Source organism: Bombus vancouverensis, chromosome 9, assembly GCF_051014615.1.
Source record: "Bombus vancouverensis nearcticus chromosome 9, iyBomVanc1_principal, whole genome shotgun sequence".
In the NCBI taxonomy this organism is placed as follows: Eukaryota; Metazoa; Arthropoda; class Insecta; order Hymenoptera; family Apidae; genus Bombus; species Bombus vancouverensis.
In genome coordinates, this window is record NC_134919.1 from 6,025,630 (window position 1) to 6,039,874 (window position 14,245).

The window sequence follows — 14,245 nt, forward strand, 5'->3', positions numbered from 1 at the left end:
AAATATTCCTCTATTTGAGGCAGCACTAGTGTATTTACATCATCATCATATTTATATTAAATATATATGTGTGTATAAGTAATGTCTCTTATTAATATTAAATTGCACCCAGATTAAATTTATATTCCAAAATATTAAATTACTATTTTTTTTAAATTGTTATTTTTGTAAAATGTCTTTTTCATGTATACTGCCTTCTTGAATGTGAACCTATAATTTACCTTAACCTATTTTTAAAATAGATTAAAATATAAATATTTATATGAAATAAATAATATATATATCTCACGTATTTCTTATAGAACTTTCTAACTATATTTATTGTTAAAATGTGAATGGAATAAAAATGTTATATGCACAATATAAATCAGATGTTAGTATGTGTATTTGATACACTAGATTTTAAGAAACGCGATAGAAAGCAAACAAACGTACATACATGAAAGAAAAAAATTAGATTTAATATAATTAATAAGATTATATTTACCAACAAATAAAGTATTCTATTCTGTTTGGAAATAAAAATACTTATGATGAACAAAGAATGTCCAAGTTGTAGACAAATAATAAATACATCACGTACAAGACTTGTGAAAGATAATTGCGGACACATTAAATGTCGTATGTGTTTAATATATGAAGAACAAGGTTGCAAAATTTGTATAAATGAGCATTGTATACAAAATATCGGAAATTATGGTAGGAAATTTATAACATTTCATATTTAATATTAACAATTATAATAAGTTTATTAATTATTTTATATTTTGCTTTAGATTGCTCTCCTTCAGAAAAAAAAATATTAAATAATGCTTCTACTTCTGATAAAGGTAATATATGTAATGACGTATTACCCTTGGAATTAGTTATTAATAAAAATTCCAAACTCAAAGCAAATAATATTGAATTGATTTCTGTCGATTATATAAATAACTATGAATTATATCCTGAAGATGTATTTAATAAAACAAAGGAGATACATAAATCTTCTACAACAGAGATTAAAAACAATGTTGTGCCAAACAAACTATATATTTCAAACATAGAATCGAACAATATACTTCTAAATGTGTATCCACATTTAAGTAATAATGTAGTAGTAAAATCACCTAGCAATAAAACATCAGAAATTTTCAATGGGGTAAGTATACCCTCTATAATCTATATATCATATTTAAAAGTCGTCATATTTTATATATATACTAAAAAATTCTACAGGAAGTTAAAACAGAATATTCAAAAAAAGAGAAGTTAAAAAGTAAATCAATAAAATCTCATGATCGTAATCATATTACTGTGATACCAGGGACACCAGAAAAGTATAAATGCAATATATGTAGTAAAATTTTTCGAAACAAGAAAGGAAAATGTTATCATGATGCTTGTATAACTGGCATTAAACCTTATCAATGTTCTTTTTGTGATAGAAGTTTCATTAAAAGGTCTCATTTTGAATATCATGAAAGAATTCATAGAGGATACAAACCATATAAATGTAATCTTTGTGACAAAGCATTTCCTCAGCAAAATAAGCTTAATAGGCACATGTATTCACATGGTATTCAGTTTTTATAATACAATACAAGCATTTTGTTTACATTATTTAGATTTATTAAAATATCAATAATTTAATTTTAGGGGAAAAACAATTTACATGTCCTAAATGTGATAAAAGGTATTCCAAACAAGATGATTTAAAAAATCACTTAGATACACATAATGGAACATCCACATATTCTTGTAAAGCATGTGAAAAAACTTTCAGAATGTTAACCAATTTAAAACGTCATCTAAAAACACATTCTAGTAAGTAATTATACAAAGAAAAAAACATTAAGCAACTATTAAGTTATCTTAAATTTATCAGCTTTGTTTTATTAATAGATGAAAGGCCATATGTATGTGATCAATGCAATAAAAGCTTCAAAGATAAATCATTGTTAATTCGTCATAAAAAGATACATGGAAAAGATAGACCATTCTCATGTGCACACTGTAGTAGAGTATTTTTATCTAAAAGTGAATTAAGACGTCATTTGACAGTTCATTCAGGTATGTCATACTAAACAAAATATGATATATCATATTACAATGATGTATAAAATTTATTTTAGATGAAAAGCCATTCTCTTGCAAATTCTGTGAAACTGTGTTTAGAAGGAAAGATAATTTACACAGACATATTAGACATCATCATCCAGAAAGTCCATCTTTTAGTAATAATAAGATACAGAGTACAATTCTTGAAACCGAAATAAAATTAACAAAAGCCAAACAGTTGAATTCTAAACAAAAACAAACGACAAAAAAGACACAAAAAATTGCTTCCAATTTATTACCAAAAACTCCAACTAAAGTATCAGTGGTTTGCATAAGTTCATGTGACCAAATCAGTTCTAGATTAGATTCAATGGGTAACATCACACCTGTTATAAGAACTACCAATGAAGTGAGTAATGCAGTTTCTGTTATTAATGGACCAATTAATATTAAAAAACTAGATGATAAGTCTGATACCAAAAAAAAGACATTTACGTATACAGAACCAATACCTCTTGCTGAAGCAGTGGTAATAAATAAACGTATTGAGGAAAAGTTATACCCACAAAATGCGTCAAGTCATAATTATTTTCTTAGAAATTGTTTGAATTGTACAGACAAACCATATCCTGCCTTTGTAAATCAAATTTCTCGCACAAATTCTAACCAGTAGTATTTTACTCACAAAAAATACTACACTAAAATTTTATTCAAAAGTCAGATATATACAAACAGGTTTTACACATAATATAAAACAACAAATTTATAAGGGTAAAGATATCAAATAGAAAATTTAAGATAATAGCAAATAATTTAAGAAAGTGTATATAAGTAATATTAAAAGGAATAATTAAAAGTAAATAAATTTTGCAAATATTGAAACATTTTATAGAAATTTATATATGTACATTATTATATACAATATATAAATATTATACACGTGTAGTAATATAAAGGGTGTGGACGAAAGTTATGTATGAGCTGGCATGAGATAATTTTAGATAATATATAATATTTCACTGCCAGAAAATCTTAAATATTTTATTTAACCACTGTAATCCTTGGAATGTAAGGAATATAGTAATAAAAGTAATTATTATATAATTACAGTTTAATTTCATACAGTAAATTTTGAAAAAAGTCAGTTTCTCATTGTAACCGCCATTTGTACGTAGTTTGATCTAATGACGGTCGACATTTCCGGCGCTGTATGTATAAACGCTGCATATTTATTTTATTATATTTTACAAGAAAAGACGTAGTTTTAACCAAGAATGTATATAATTTATACGCATAAATATATAATTACGTAATGTAATCATATAACATAAAATAATCAATTTACCAATACATGATTTTTATTTTTTATGTAAGACAATGTATAATACGACAAAAATGATTTATAATTTCTTTTAACATAAGTAATTAATACATATTAAGGAATATGTCAATTAATGCATACAATTTTTCTAGATAATATTTAATCCTAATATTCTGAAAAATTCTTACTAAAACAATAAATTAATAAATAATACAAGGTTTGCGCATACTGTAATATTTTGTATGGCAGTTTGCGCATTTGGGGTTCACACAAGCATTTGAAAGGAATAGTAATCGATCGACCGACGTGCGCGATCTCCATTTCTCACACACAAGTTTACTGAGGTTCTTTGTGTATTCTGTAGTGAAGAAGGATATTTGACCATTTAAAATTATCGAAAATGGTTAAAATGGAACATGATGTAAGTAAAAGCTTATAAATTAATTTTTGTCTTGGAAAAAATAGTTTATCATTTGTAAGAGTGATATGTATAAAGATAAGAGTATGTACCTAGACTTAATTAGTTTTTCACTTTGCCGTCCTTATACATACGTATACTGTATAATGCGTGATGCTGTTACTTATTATTAAGTTTTTGTAAAATCTTTATTGTTTGTTTTATATGTATAATTTATTATATTCTTTGTAGACTTTGTGACTTGTTGAAGGTCCTTTATGATTTCTTACAATAAATGAACTACCAGAGTAATTTTAATATAAAAATTAATTAAATATCGCAAATAGTATTATGAAAATGCTGGAATATTTATTACTTTGTTGTTTTGATATAAATAATACGCAAAGAAGTATTTCTGTCGTTCTTTTATAGCATGGCGTTCACTGACGCTACGCCATTTAAGATTTACTGACCTCAGTCTTACGAAATATATCCTATTATATTATTTTTCAATAAAATTGTTGCAACGTTTAAAATTTATTAATAGGGCATCTGTTATTAGTTTCTTACATTACTATAAATTATTTATTTTATAATTTGTACATTATTTGTAATTTATTATTAGTTATTTATTACTAAGTTATTTATTACATTTATATTACATAAATTAATAGAATCCGTTAAAAGTCATGATAGTAACATATACAATATTTTACAAGAAAAGGAATGTAGCTTGTAATACAAAAGATTAGAATGTTAGTAAAGCTTAACCTCTTAATAATTGATATTTAGTAAGTCATATATACATATGTAGTAATTAAATATTATATGAATTTTGAAATTTATTTTTTTATTGCAATATTTTTAGGTAACTTGAAGTAATTTTGGAACTAATATGTTAATAAAGACAATAATAATTATAATACTTATAACATTTTATTTTTTTACTTCTAATGATATCTTTTATTTCAGGATGGAAAAAATGAACCTGAACATGTTAGGAAGTTATTTATTGGTGGATTGGATTATAGAACTACAGATGATTCTTTAAAGAAACATTTTGAAAAATGGGGGGAAATTGTAGACGTAGTTGTTATGAAAGATCCTAAAACAAAACGATCCAGAGGATTTGGATTTATTACTTATTCTCGTGCACATATGGTAGATGATGCTCAAAATGCAAGGTTGTATTTTATAAAATTACAACAATTTAATATAATCCATATATTTATGTTTTAAGTATTAAAACTAATAATGTGTTAATACTAAATTGCTTGGAATAACAAAAGTGAAATGCATAATAATATATACGTTTATATTTTTCTTTTTTGTTATTTCAAATTATAGACCACATAAAGTTGATGGACGTGTAGTTGAACCTAAAAGAGCTGTTCCTAGACAAGAAATTGGTAGACCTGAAGCTGGAGCAACAGTAAAGAAATTATTTGTAGGTGGTTTAAAAGATGATCACGAAGAAGAAGATCTTAGACAATATTTCCAAAGTTATGGTAGCATAAATTCAATTAGCATTGTAACAGATAAGGAAACTGGCAAAAAACGTGGTTTTGGTTTTGTTGAATTTGATGATTATGATCCTGTGGACAAAATTTGTTTGCAACGCAATCATCAAATACGTGGCAAGCACGTAGACGTTAAAAAGGTAAGAATTATATTAATATATTATTTATTTAGACTTGAAGAAGCATTGTAAATTCTCAGATTTTATTATACATTTATGATTTATGATTTTATTAAACATTTATAGGCTTTAAGCAAGGCAGAGATGGCTTCTGCATCAGGAGGTGGTGGTGGTGGTGGTGGCGGTGGTAGCAGAGGAGGACAGAATGTAGGAAGAGGACCTCGTGGTGGCAATCAGGGTGGCGGTAATTGGGGAGGTCGAGGAAGTGGAGGTGGTGGAGATTGGAATAATGGTGGTAATCAAGGTGGTTATAGTGGAGGTAATCAAGGAGGTTGGGGCGGTAACGGCCCTTGGGAGAATCAGAATCAAGGTAAAGGTTCGCAGAAAGATATACTTTTCCCATTTTACTAAGTATTACATTAATATATTGATTAATAATATATTATAGTACATTAAGTTTGTACAAAATACTAATAAACGTTATTTTTAAGGAGGTGGCTGGGGAGGTCAAGGAGGTCAAGGTGGATATAATAGTGGCGGAAATTGGAGCAACGATAACTTTGGCGGAGGTTACCAGCAAGGCTATGGCGGTGGTCCAGTACGGAATAATTTCAACTCTGGAGGAAGACCTGCACCCTATGGTATTAATATGGGTCCTAGTGGCCGACAGTCTGGAGACTCGAGATGGCTACCACCCTTTGGTGGACAAGGTTGCTTCTGTCCTTCTCAAAAGCCAACGCGTCTGTTACGTGCCTTGAGCAACTACTCGTAGATTTGCATTTATTAGTTGTGATAACGTATTTTAATTATATTATAGTATATGTGATATACTATTGTTGATAACCGTAACAAGTTGCACAAGGAGCGTTCAGCTTATAATTAGTACAATTTTATAATATTTTATTACTAATTAAGTATTCACAGACGAAGTGTAATATATCGATTACAGTTAAACTTCGTAAGTAGAGAATTAAAAAATATTTTACAAATATTCGATTATCCGTACAATTAGTGCAGAAATTTATTATCTAGCAGGTTACTTAACAACATTAAAATTTAAACTTTTATATAAAATATCTCACTTCATTTGAAAGTAGGATTATAGAATACGAGTTTACATAGAATTTTTTCATTTTCTTGATATTATTGAATTTATAGACACTAATAAGTACTTGGTGCAACCATGATTGTGTATTTCTTATGATTCGCTGCTGTTTGTGACCATTACTATTACTAGAGTATTATCTTGCCTAAAACGGTAATATAACCGCACCATGTATCAGTACATGGAATGTGTTAATTGTTAAGTATTTTATGAATTGAAAGCTTACATTAATAGATGAACATTTATTACATATTTTTTGTTTTCTACCTACATACAGAGTATTATTGAAGTTGATATGCAACACTCGTGTGATTCTCTTGTAAAGTTCACATATCATTGCGATATTAATAGATATTCAATAATTAATTACATAGCGCGGTAAGATTAATCCTAATTACAGTTAATGTTAATAATAACATTCAACAAGTGAATTTAATGTTATTTGGAAAACACTACAATTAAAGAAATTGAATAAGTATATTTTTGATACAAGTTAGATTAAGACATAAGGCGCGATGTTGCAGTGAGAAGGAGCGCCTTTGTCCATTTCCTTTATTCTGTTCGAATTGAGTTTGCTCATAATATGCTAAATTATTATTTTATAAAGGTATCTTATCGTAGAAATAATTATTTTTATAAATATTGAATATTACATTATCATTTCTATGTAGTTTCTTTTTTTTATTTAAATAAGTATAAATATTAGATTGTAAAATGCTTATTACATTTAATATCGTTTAATTACATTCTGTATGTACAATAATAATTTAATCTAATTTTGTTAAAAACGCTTCATCTCTCACTATTGTTAGGATAGTAAGATTTGTATAATTATTATATTGTTATCAAATAAGTGGTATCTTATAGAATCTTATGTAATTTTAAACAGTTTTACTAACCTTTTACAATTTATTTTTCAGGTCCCATGGGTGGTGGAAACTCTGGAGGTGGTGGTGGTGGATACGGTAATCAAGGAGGCTATGGTGGTAGTTCTCTTGGCGGTGGAAACATGGGGGGAGGAGGTGGTGGTGGTGGAAGAAGATACTAAAATACACATTATCCATGGTTACTTCCCTCACGTGGTAAGCAAAATTTTACTATAATTATTTCTCTTTTCTCCAGGATATATTAAAATGACTATGTTTAGCTTATATTTAAATAATATTACTATTTTGAAATCAGAAATATTAAATGAACATAATTTGGAGTAATGTGATACATATATTACATAAAACTTATTTTTATAAATAAGTATTTTGCGGGATTTAATTTACTTTTTTAATAGATGCATTGAGTAATTTTAAATAGAGCTTCATTGAACTGTAAAAACAATTATTATGTTTTACATAATTATATAAATACATCAAGTACAATCAGGAACCATTACTTACAAAATACTGATTAGTTATAATTAAATGAAAGAATAAATGGGTATTAAAGAGTGTTCTTTGATGCAATGGCTTTTATTTTATTACAAAGTATACACAAGTGCGTGCGTGTTCACATATACAAGAAACTTTAAAATTTTTATATATGTTTGATACGGTTATAAAAATAGAATTATACTTTTTATTGAAATAGCACTTGGGTTTTTAATATACAAATTTTGAAGTACAAGTATTTGTACTTGTTACAATATTATCAAATAAATAGAAAATTATTTTATTTTGTAGAAATTAAAAACAAAGATAGTTTCTATATACATATTATATATAGAATATTTCTATATATATTAGTGAAGTATTTTCTGGTTAACAGAACAGGCAATAGTAGTAGAACAGAATTGTTAGCCAGATTTGATTTATTTAAATGTTATATTCGATAAAAATATCCATATATTTTGTTTTAACATTTTGTTGTTTGTTAGCTTATTTATAAATGTCAAATTATGTAGTTTTAATTCCAAAAATATAGGGATCATGTAAATGTAAATTATATAGCAGTTATATGGATTTGTTTTTAATTGACATTTATTACATATACGAAATTGTGCACTGCAAAAATTACGTTAGGAAAATTAAAAAAAATGTATATACATGAGATGAGATATATAGTATCAGATAAATGTTTTTAGGCAAACTGTTATTATATAAATATATATATATTATAATTTATACGAAATAAATTATTGGAGAATGCATGCGGTATATGAGGTAATAATGTTTAAATAAGATATGAAATTTTGTTTTCATATACATTTCAATTAATACAATATACTTTCTAAACTTAAATGCATTGACAAAAGTATTCATTTAATGCTTTAAAATTATTGTAAGAAAATTAAGAAATATTACTTATTTAGAATTAGTGCACAATGATTTTTTGGTTTAGGTTTCACTTATTTTACTTTAATAGGTAAAATAGAATGTATGAGATATCAAGAAATACTATTGAGAATTATTTGAGAAACACATTTTAAATATATTTTATTTATACATAATTTGTTATGTGGAATTAATATCTTCAGTAGCATTGATTTATAATTACATCAGTTTGTTATTTACTTAACAATTTTAAATAATTTGTTAGATCCATTTTTATTTAGAGAAATATATTATGCATTGACTAATGATAACAAATTAACGCTTCATTAATTAGTACTTATTTATATTGATATACTTATATTTTTTCTGCAAAAGTGGTTGTAACTATGTGTTTGAAGACGATTTTCTTATGTTAAATGATTCTAATTATTAGTTATGATTGTATTTACTGTTAATAGAAATTTCATATTTTATCTGTATTGATAAGATTTCTATTGAAATGATGTGTTGCTTAATACTGTATGTTAGTCATATAACAAGAAATGTTGTAAGGAAATATTCTTAAAATGATAGTAAATAATAGTAAATAATTATATGACATTTGATTTTTAGCTCAAAATTTATAGATTCTTACAGTTTGAGTATTTTCAATCATCTGAACTAATAGATTTATGACTTTTGAACCTCAGGTGAACCTACTACTTGTCTTCTAGTCGCCAGTACTTCTGTACTGTTTAGTATTGGAGCAGGCAGGGCTATAAGGCTAGAGACAAGACCAGGCAGGACAATCAGGATACAGGACAGAGAAGCGTCATCTTAATAGATCACAGTGAGGGAGGCTTTTACTTGTATTTCTTTTGGTATCTAGCACCTATTGCATATATCTTACATATTCAACTATTTATGTGAAAACATTGCATCACAATTTTTTAGATTGTGCCTGAACTCATTGTGTGGCACATATAATATCCAAAAAGAAAGAAACAATTATTAACGTGTAATTATGTTCATTGTTAGAGAAAAAGATACGGATTAATTTGACTATTCAGTTACTATGGCTAGGGATACATCCGTGCCATCCAAATAATAAATTTGTAACATTTTGTTATATTTACTGTAACACTCTGAAAAATGATTATAGATCTAGGATTTTATAATAGACATTGGAGAGCACGATTGTTTCTCTAATTTAATGGAATATATCAATATAGCAGTGCATGTAAGAATCTAGGTTTGGTATCGTGATGACTTATTTCATTATACGCAAGGTGGTTCTTATATAGATTAAACATCTCAGGACAAAAGGAAAGATGCATGAAAGGAAATGTTAATATGAAATTAATGATTTTGAAAAAGAACCGGGTATATTACGAATATCAGTCAGCATTTTTGTAGGTTACCTAGATTAATTAATTATTTAAGTTGTAATGTTTTAAGAGCTAGTTAATAAAAATGACCAGAACCTTCTACATTACTTTTTAATTTATGAAATATAATGTCCATAGTATAGGATAAGTCAAAAGTACAAGATATGTATCACTGAAAGGAATAGGGGAAAACATAGCTAGATAAGGGTACATTTCGTTATTATATACAGATATTAATGAGAACTTTCAAATATTATATATAGAAAGCATTCTTGTATTTTCCGTCAACTGTGTAGTCAGTGGAAGCACAACTAAGGGCTTTATATTTATATGTATTCACAGTATTAAACAATTTGTACATATAAACAATCTGTGACTAATTTTGTGTAATTTTCATAATGTATAACAAACATGGATTTATGGATGAAGGGATACATTCGATCTTATATTTTACATAGTCTTTTATTATAAATTGTATGCTAAAAATATGAGCAACTTTATGAAGAAAAAATTGTGATAAATATTCTTATGTGCTAATAAAGCATTAAAAGTCACGAAAAATGTACGAAATATTTTTCATGAAAGTTTAAATTGTTTTATAATTAGTTGCCGTGATATGTATGTTCATTGAGATTGTGTTTCTAGATCATATTCCAAATATAGCAATAAATTGAAGTGTGCATATTTTTAATAGATATGGATAAATTTGGAACTTAATTCTATCTCGTATCCCTTTTAATTAAATCCACTTTCGGAAGATACATTATTTAATCAGTGTGGTGCAAATAGTAATAAATGTACAATTGGAATATTATTTCATGTTTTAATTTTATTTATTCAAACTAATAGTTGAAAGTAAAGAAATATGAAGAATGGATATCTTTTATATTTTATTATTATAGGGAATCAAAAATGATAGGAGCTATAAGCTTTCTTAAATGATTCATTGAATTCCATAAAACAATACAGGCTGTAATCAGGCTGTAAAACAATACAGATTGTAATCATCACCATAAATGCAACATACATTTTATATTTTGCAGTATTAAGAATATAATATAGAACAATAATAATAATAACAGAATATATTTTATAACCAAGTAGTATAAATTTTTTAATTAGTTTTATATTCTCATTTGCAATTTTCGATTGTATTTAAAAATAATAGTTAAAAGATAATAAAAATAAAAAGGACAGATATGATTATGTTGCTTATTGGATGAATTTACAGAAATAAATAAAATTTCGAATTCTCTTTCAGTAGTATATTATATCTCATACACAGTATTTATTCAGATATTGCACGGCACTGATTATAGATAAATTTTTATATATTGCCGAGATAAATGAATTTTGATTTTGTTTATTTAACTAGTTTTGAGTTAATATATACATTCGTTTGGTCTAATCTGCAGTTATCTTTTTTCAGACATTAAGTTTGTTATTGTTAGGTTTAGTAACATGGTGTTTTCTGTTTTTACTATTGTTATATAATAGATTTGTGTCGTTAAACGTGATTATTAGGTAGTAATGGAATAAGCAATTAAGTAGGTACGTAATACTTTTTGGGTATATTAAGCTTTCAGTACCTGAAAATATTCTTAGTTAGATCTATTATCTAGCAAGTATCTAGTATCGAATGTTAGAAGAGTGAAAATGAAAGAAGAGACTAAAAACGGGCAGGTAGCAGAGCAAAGGGATTCTGAACTACACAGCAAGGCTAGGCTTTGCTAGGCTTCTTGCTAGCTTCTGTTGTACAACTACAGGTAGGAATATTAGATTCATTTGTTTAGACATAGGGGTTTTAAATGACAGATTGTGCATGATATTAATGTTTTTTAATATTTCTATTAGATTATGCTATTGATTTAATGATTATTTCTTTTTACAAAAACAAAGGAGTAAATAGTTAAATAAAAATTATTATTCATATATTATTATCAAGTTTTGTTTTATCGTATCAAACAATGTATTATGTTTTATATACATATGTATGTATTATGCTTTATCTATGTATATAACATATACATATAAAATGAAGCATATGTATCAGTAAAATTATAAATTTCTTTTTCAATATACTAATACTCTATGGTGGGAAGAAAATGGAAAAAATTTATACATGTGGAAATGAACATTATGAGTACTACAATAGTTTACAATTAAGCATAACTAATTAAAATATAATCATTATATTTTTTCAAATGAAAGATTAGATTAGAATATGTTATTTTACTTTTATTTCTTTATTTATTTATTTATTAAAGGGCTAAACACATCTAAAGGGCAAAGAAGTAATTATCTTGAAGATTATTTCTATAAATTTATTATCACACAGAAGAATAAACTTAGGTTGAACAGTTACATAGATTGTGTTGCAAAATATTGGGAAATGAAGTTAAGATTGTTGCATCATTTGTGAATAAGACACACATTAAGCAATTCTGTTATAAGATTAGGGAATTTATTGCTGAATGATTATTAAAATATTTTTAATATCATTTTCGGACACACTTCAAAAAGAACTCATTTGAACAAATCGTATAATCATCACTATCACTTACAGTTCAAATTAAAAAAAATTGTAAGAATATTTTGAAAACATTAACTTTTGGACCTTATCTGGATGTACATAGCCCTTTAAGTTATTTACTATATATGTTAAATAAAACTTAAGTAAAAAGACAAATTCTTATTTACGAAGTTGATCTTTCTTGATATTTGAAAATTTTAGTTATTATTTATGGCAATGAAACATTATTAATATAAAATATCAGAGATAAAAGAATTATAATATTCTATTATGTCAATACGAGCTAAGAATGTATAAATGTTTAAATAGTAAAGATCTATTTTGGCTTAAATATGAATTATAAGCAAGAGATAGAAATTATTTTTGGTTTACTTCTTGTATATTAACTGCTATCTTTCGTTTTCATTAATTTCTGGTTTACCATTTGGGCTGGTACTCTCAGAGCGCTCCGTGTCACAGCTACCGTTGTCACTCGTCATAGGAGGTAAGTTGAAATCGACTGCTTTTTTAATTTTACAATTATACTATTATAATATTTAACATTCAAAATTATCATAATTATACAACGTACATTATATTAATGGTACAAAAAATAAGGGAAACAAATCTAAATTTTTTATATAGAAATTAATAGTTACCTAATATATTTAAAAAGTCACATAACAAATTTATGCTGTTCTGTGCAGTATAATTGAGTTACATGCAGTATGTGGACATGTCATAGTTTTGGTGCCTAAATTTGAAATTAATTTTACCATTATTGAATGTGACAGGCTTATCCCTTGAGAAGTTTATGTAATATAATATATTATAACTAGTCTTTTAGAAAGGAAATAAGTTATGGACCAATAAGGAGTAAGTTTTATGAAATTACATGCTCTTATAAAAAAATAAGTGTCCAATTTAAAAAATTAGCAAATGTTACAAATTGGAACAAGTAAGTCATAACTTTTTGAAATATATTTTTTTGTTATTTATATCTTAAAGATTATTTATTGCAGAGAGTAAACTAAATGTACAAGAATATTACAGAATGTTAAGGCATTGATATTTAAATGGATAATGAAATTCAATATAAAAGAGAAAAATATGCAAAAGGTAAAATCTTTATTATAAAATCTTATTCTTTATATTTTTTATCATAATTTTGAAAAAAATAAATAGTTAAGTATTACAGATTAGTGGTTTTCTTACGAAACATCTATTTTACATAAACTAATGTTTTGCACAAGTAAAATAATATAAAATAATCAATTTTCAACTTTTAGACTGGAATAAAATAACAAGGGGTGAAAGAAAATTAGCTAGATCCTAAAGATGAGTAACAAACTTTTATAGTTTGATTACTCGTTGGTTCATTAAGCATGTTTATCAATATTGTAAGAAAGATGTTAAATAACGTAATTATTAAATTATTATGTATTATAAAAAAACTAATTATTTACATTAATTTTCAGCAATGTAATTTGGGAAACTTTTCTAATGTAATAAACCTTTTTTCAGTATGTGGTTGTTCTTCTTCATGTATACCCTTCTACCTTTCTGTCATGTTTTTCTTGGAATATGTTATATCTTCCTG

The 14,245-nt window shown here is 26.0% G+C and overlaps 2 protein-coding genes across 12 annotated transcripts; both read left to right on the plus strand.

Moving 5' to 3' along the window:
- LOC117163732 (uncharacterized) lies at window positions 1-3,144 on the plus strand. Of its 3 annotated transcripts, none has more exons than XM_076621551.1 (7): window positions 1-68; window positions 303-699; window positions 777-1,141; window positions 1,219-1,558; window positions 1,639-1,806; window positions 1,885-2,052; window positions 2,115-3,144. In XM_076621551.1, exons 2-7 carry the CDS (start codon window positions 531-533, stop codon window positions 2,711-2,713), a joined length of 1,809 nt encoding a protein of 602 aa, XP_076477666.1. In that variant the 5' UTR covers window positions 1-68; window positions 303-530; the 3' UTR covers window positions 2,714-3,144. The 3 variants fall into 3 exon arrangements, with proteins under 3 accessions (XP_076477666.1, XP_076477667.1, XP_033202221.1); XM_076621552.1 differs by lacking the exon at window positions 1-68 and having other exon boundaries at window positions 178-699; window positions 777-830; window positions 954-1,141; XM_033346330.2 differs by lacking the exon at window positions 1-68 and having other exon boundaries at window positions 178-699.
- A 467-nt stretch (window positions 3,145-3,611) lies between these two features.
- Window positions 3,612-14,171, plus strand: Hrb87F (Heterogeneous nuclear ribonucleoprotein at 87F). 9 transcript variants are annotated; one of them, XR_013059206.1, is made up of 10 exons: window positions 3,615-3,782; window positions 4,731-4,942; window positions 5,106-5,418; window positions 5,524-5,773; window positions 5,889-6,107; window positions 7,423-7,584; window positions 9,456-9,595; window positions 13,109-13,150; window positions 13,485-13,603; window positions 13,668-14,171. XR_013059206.1 is itself a non-coding variant. In XM_033346332.2 (7 exons), exons 1-6 carry the CDS (start codon window positions 3,762-3,764, stop codon window positions 7,548-7,550), a joined length of 1,137 nt encoding a protein of 378 aa, XP_033202223.1. In that variant the 5' UTR covers window positions 3,612-3,761; the 3' UTR covers window positions 7,551-7,584; window positions 9,456-10,235. The 9 variants fall into 9 exon arrangements, 3 of the variants coding, with proteins under 3 accessions (XP_033202223.1, XP_033202222.1, XP_033202224.1); XR_013059209.1 differs by lacking the exon at window positions 9,456-9,595 and having other exon boundaries at window positions 3,613-3,782; XR_013059205.1 differs by having other exon boundaries at window positions 13,109-13,603.
- Window positions 14,172-14,245: the final 74 nt, after the last annotated feature.

Bases quoted from the DNA above. Each gene is read 5' to 3' on its own strand.
- LOC117163732 (XM_076621551.1), top strand. From the start codon at position 531: ATGATGAACAAAGAATGTCCAAGTTGTAGACAAATAATAAATACATCA. The intron at 700-776 runs GTAGGAAATTTA...ATTTTGCTTTAG, and splicing joins ACAAAATATCGGAAATTATG to ATTGCTCTCCTTCAGAAAAA. The intron at 2,053-2,114 runs GTATGTCATACT...AATTTATTTTAG, and splicing joins TCATTTGACAGTTCATTCAG to ATGAAAAGCCATTCTCTTGC.
- Hrb87F (XM_033346331.2), top strand. From the start codon at position 3,762: ATGGTTAAAATGGAACATGAT. The intron at 3,783-4,730 runs GTAAGTAAAAGC...CTTTTATTTCAG, and splicing joins TGGTTAAAATGGAACATGAT to GATGGAAAAAATGAACCTGA. The intron at 5,419-5,523 runs GTAAGAATTATA...AAACATTTATAG, and splicing joins AGCACGTAGACGTTAAAAAG to GCTTTAAGCAAGGCAGAGAT.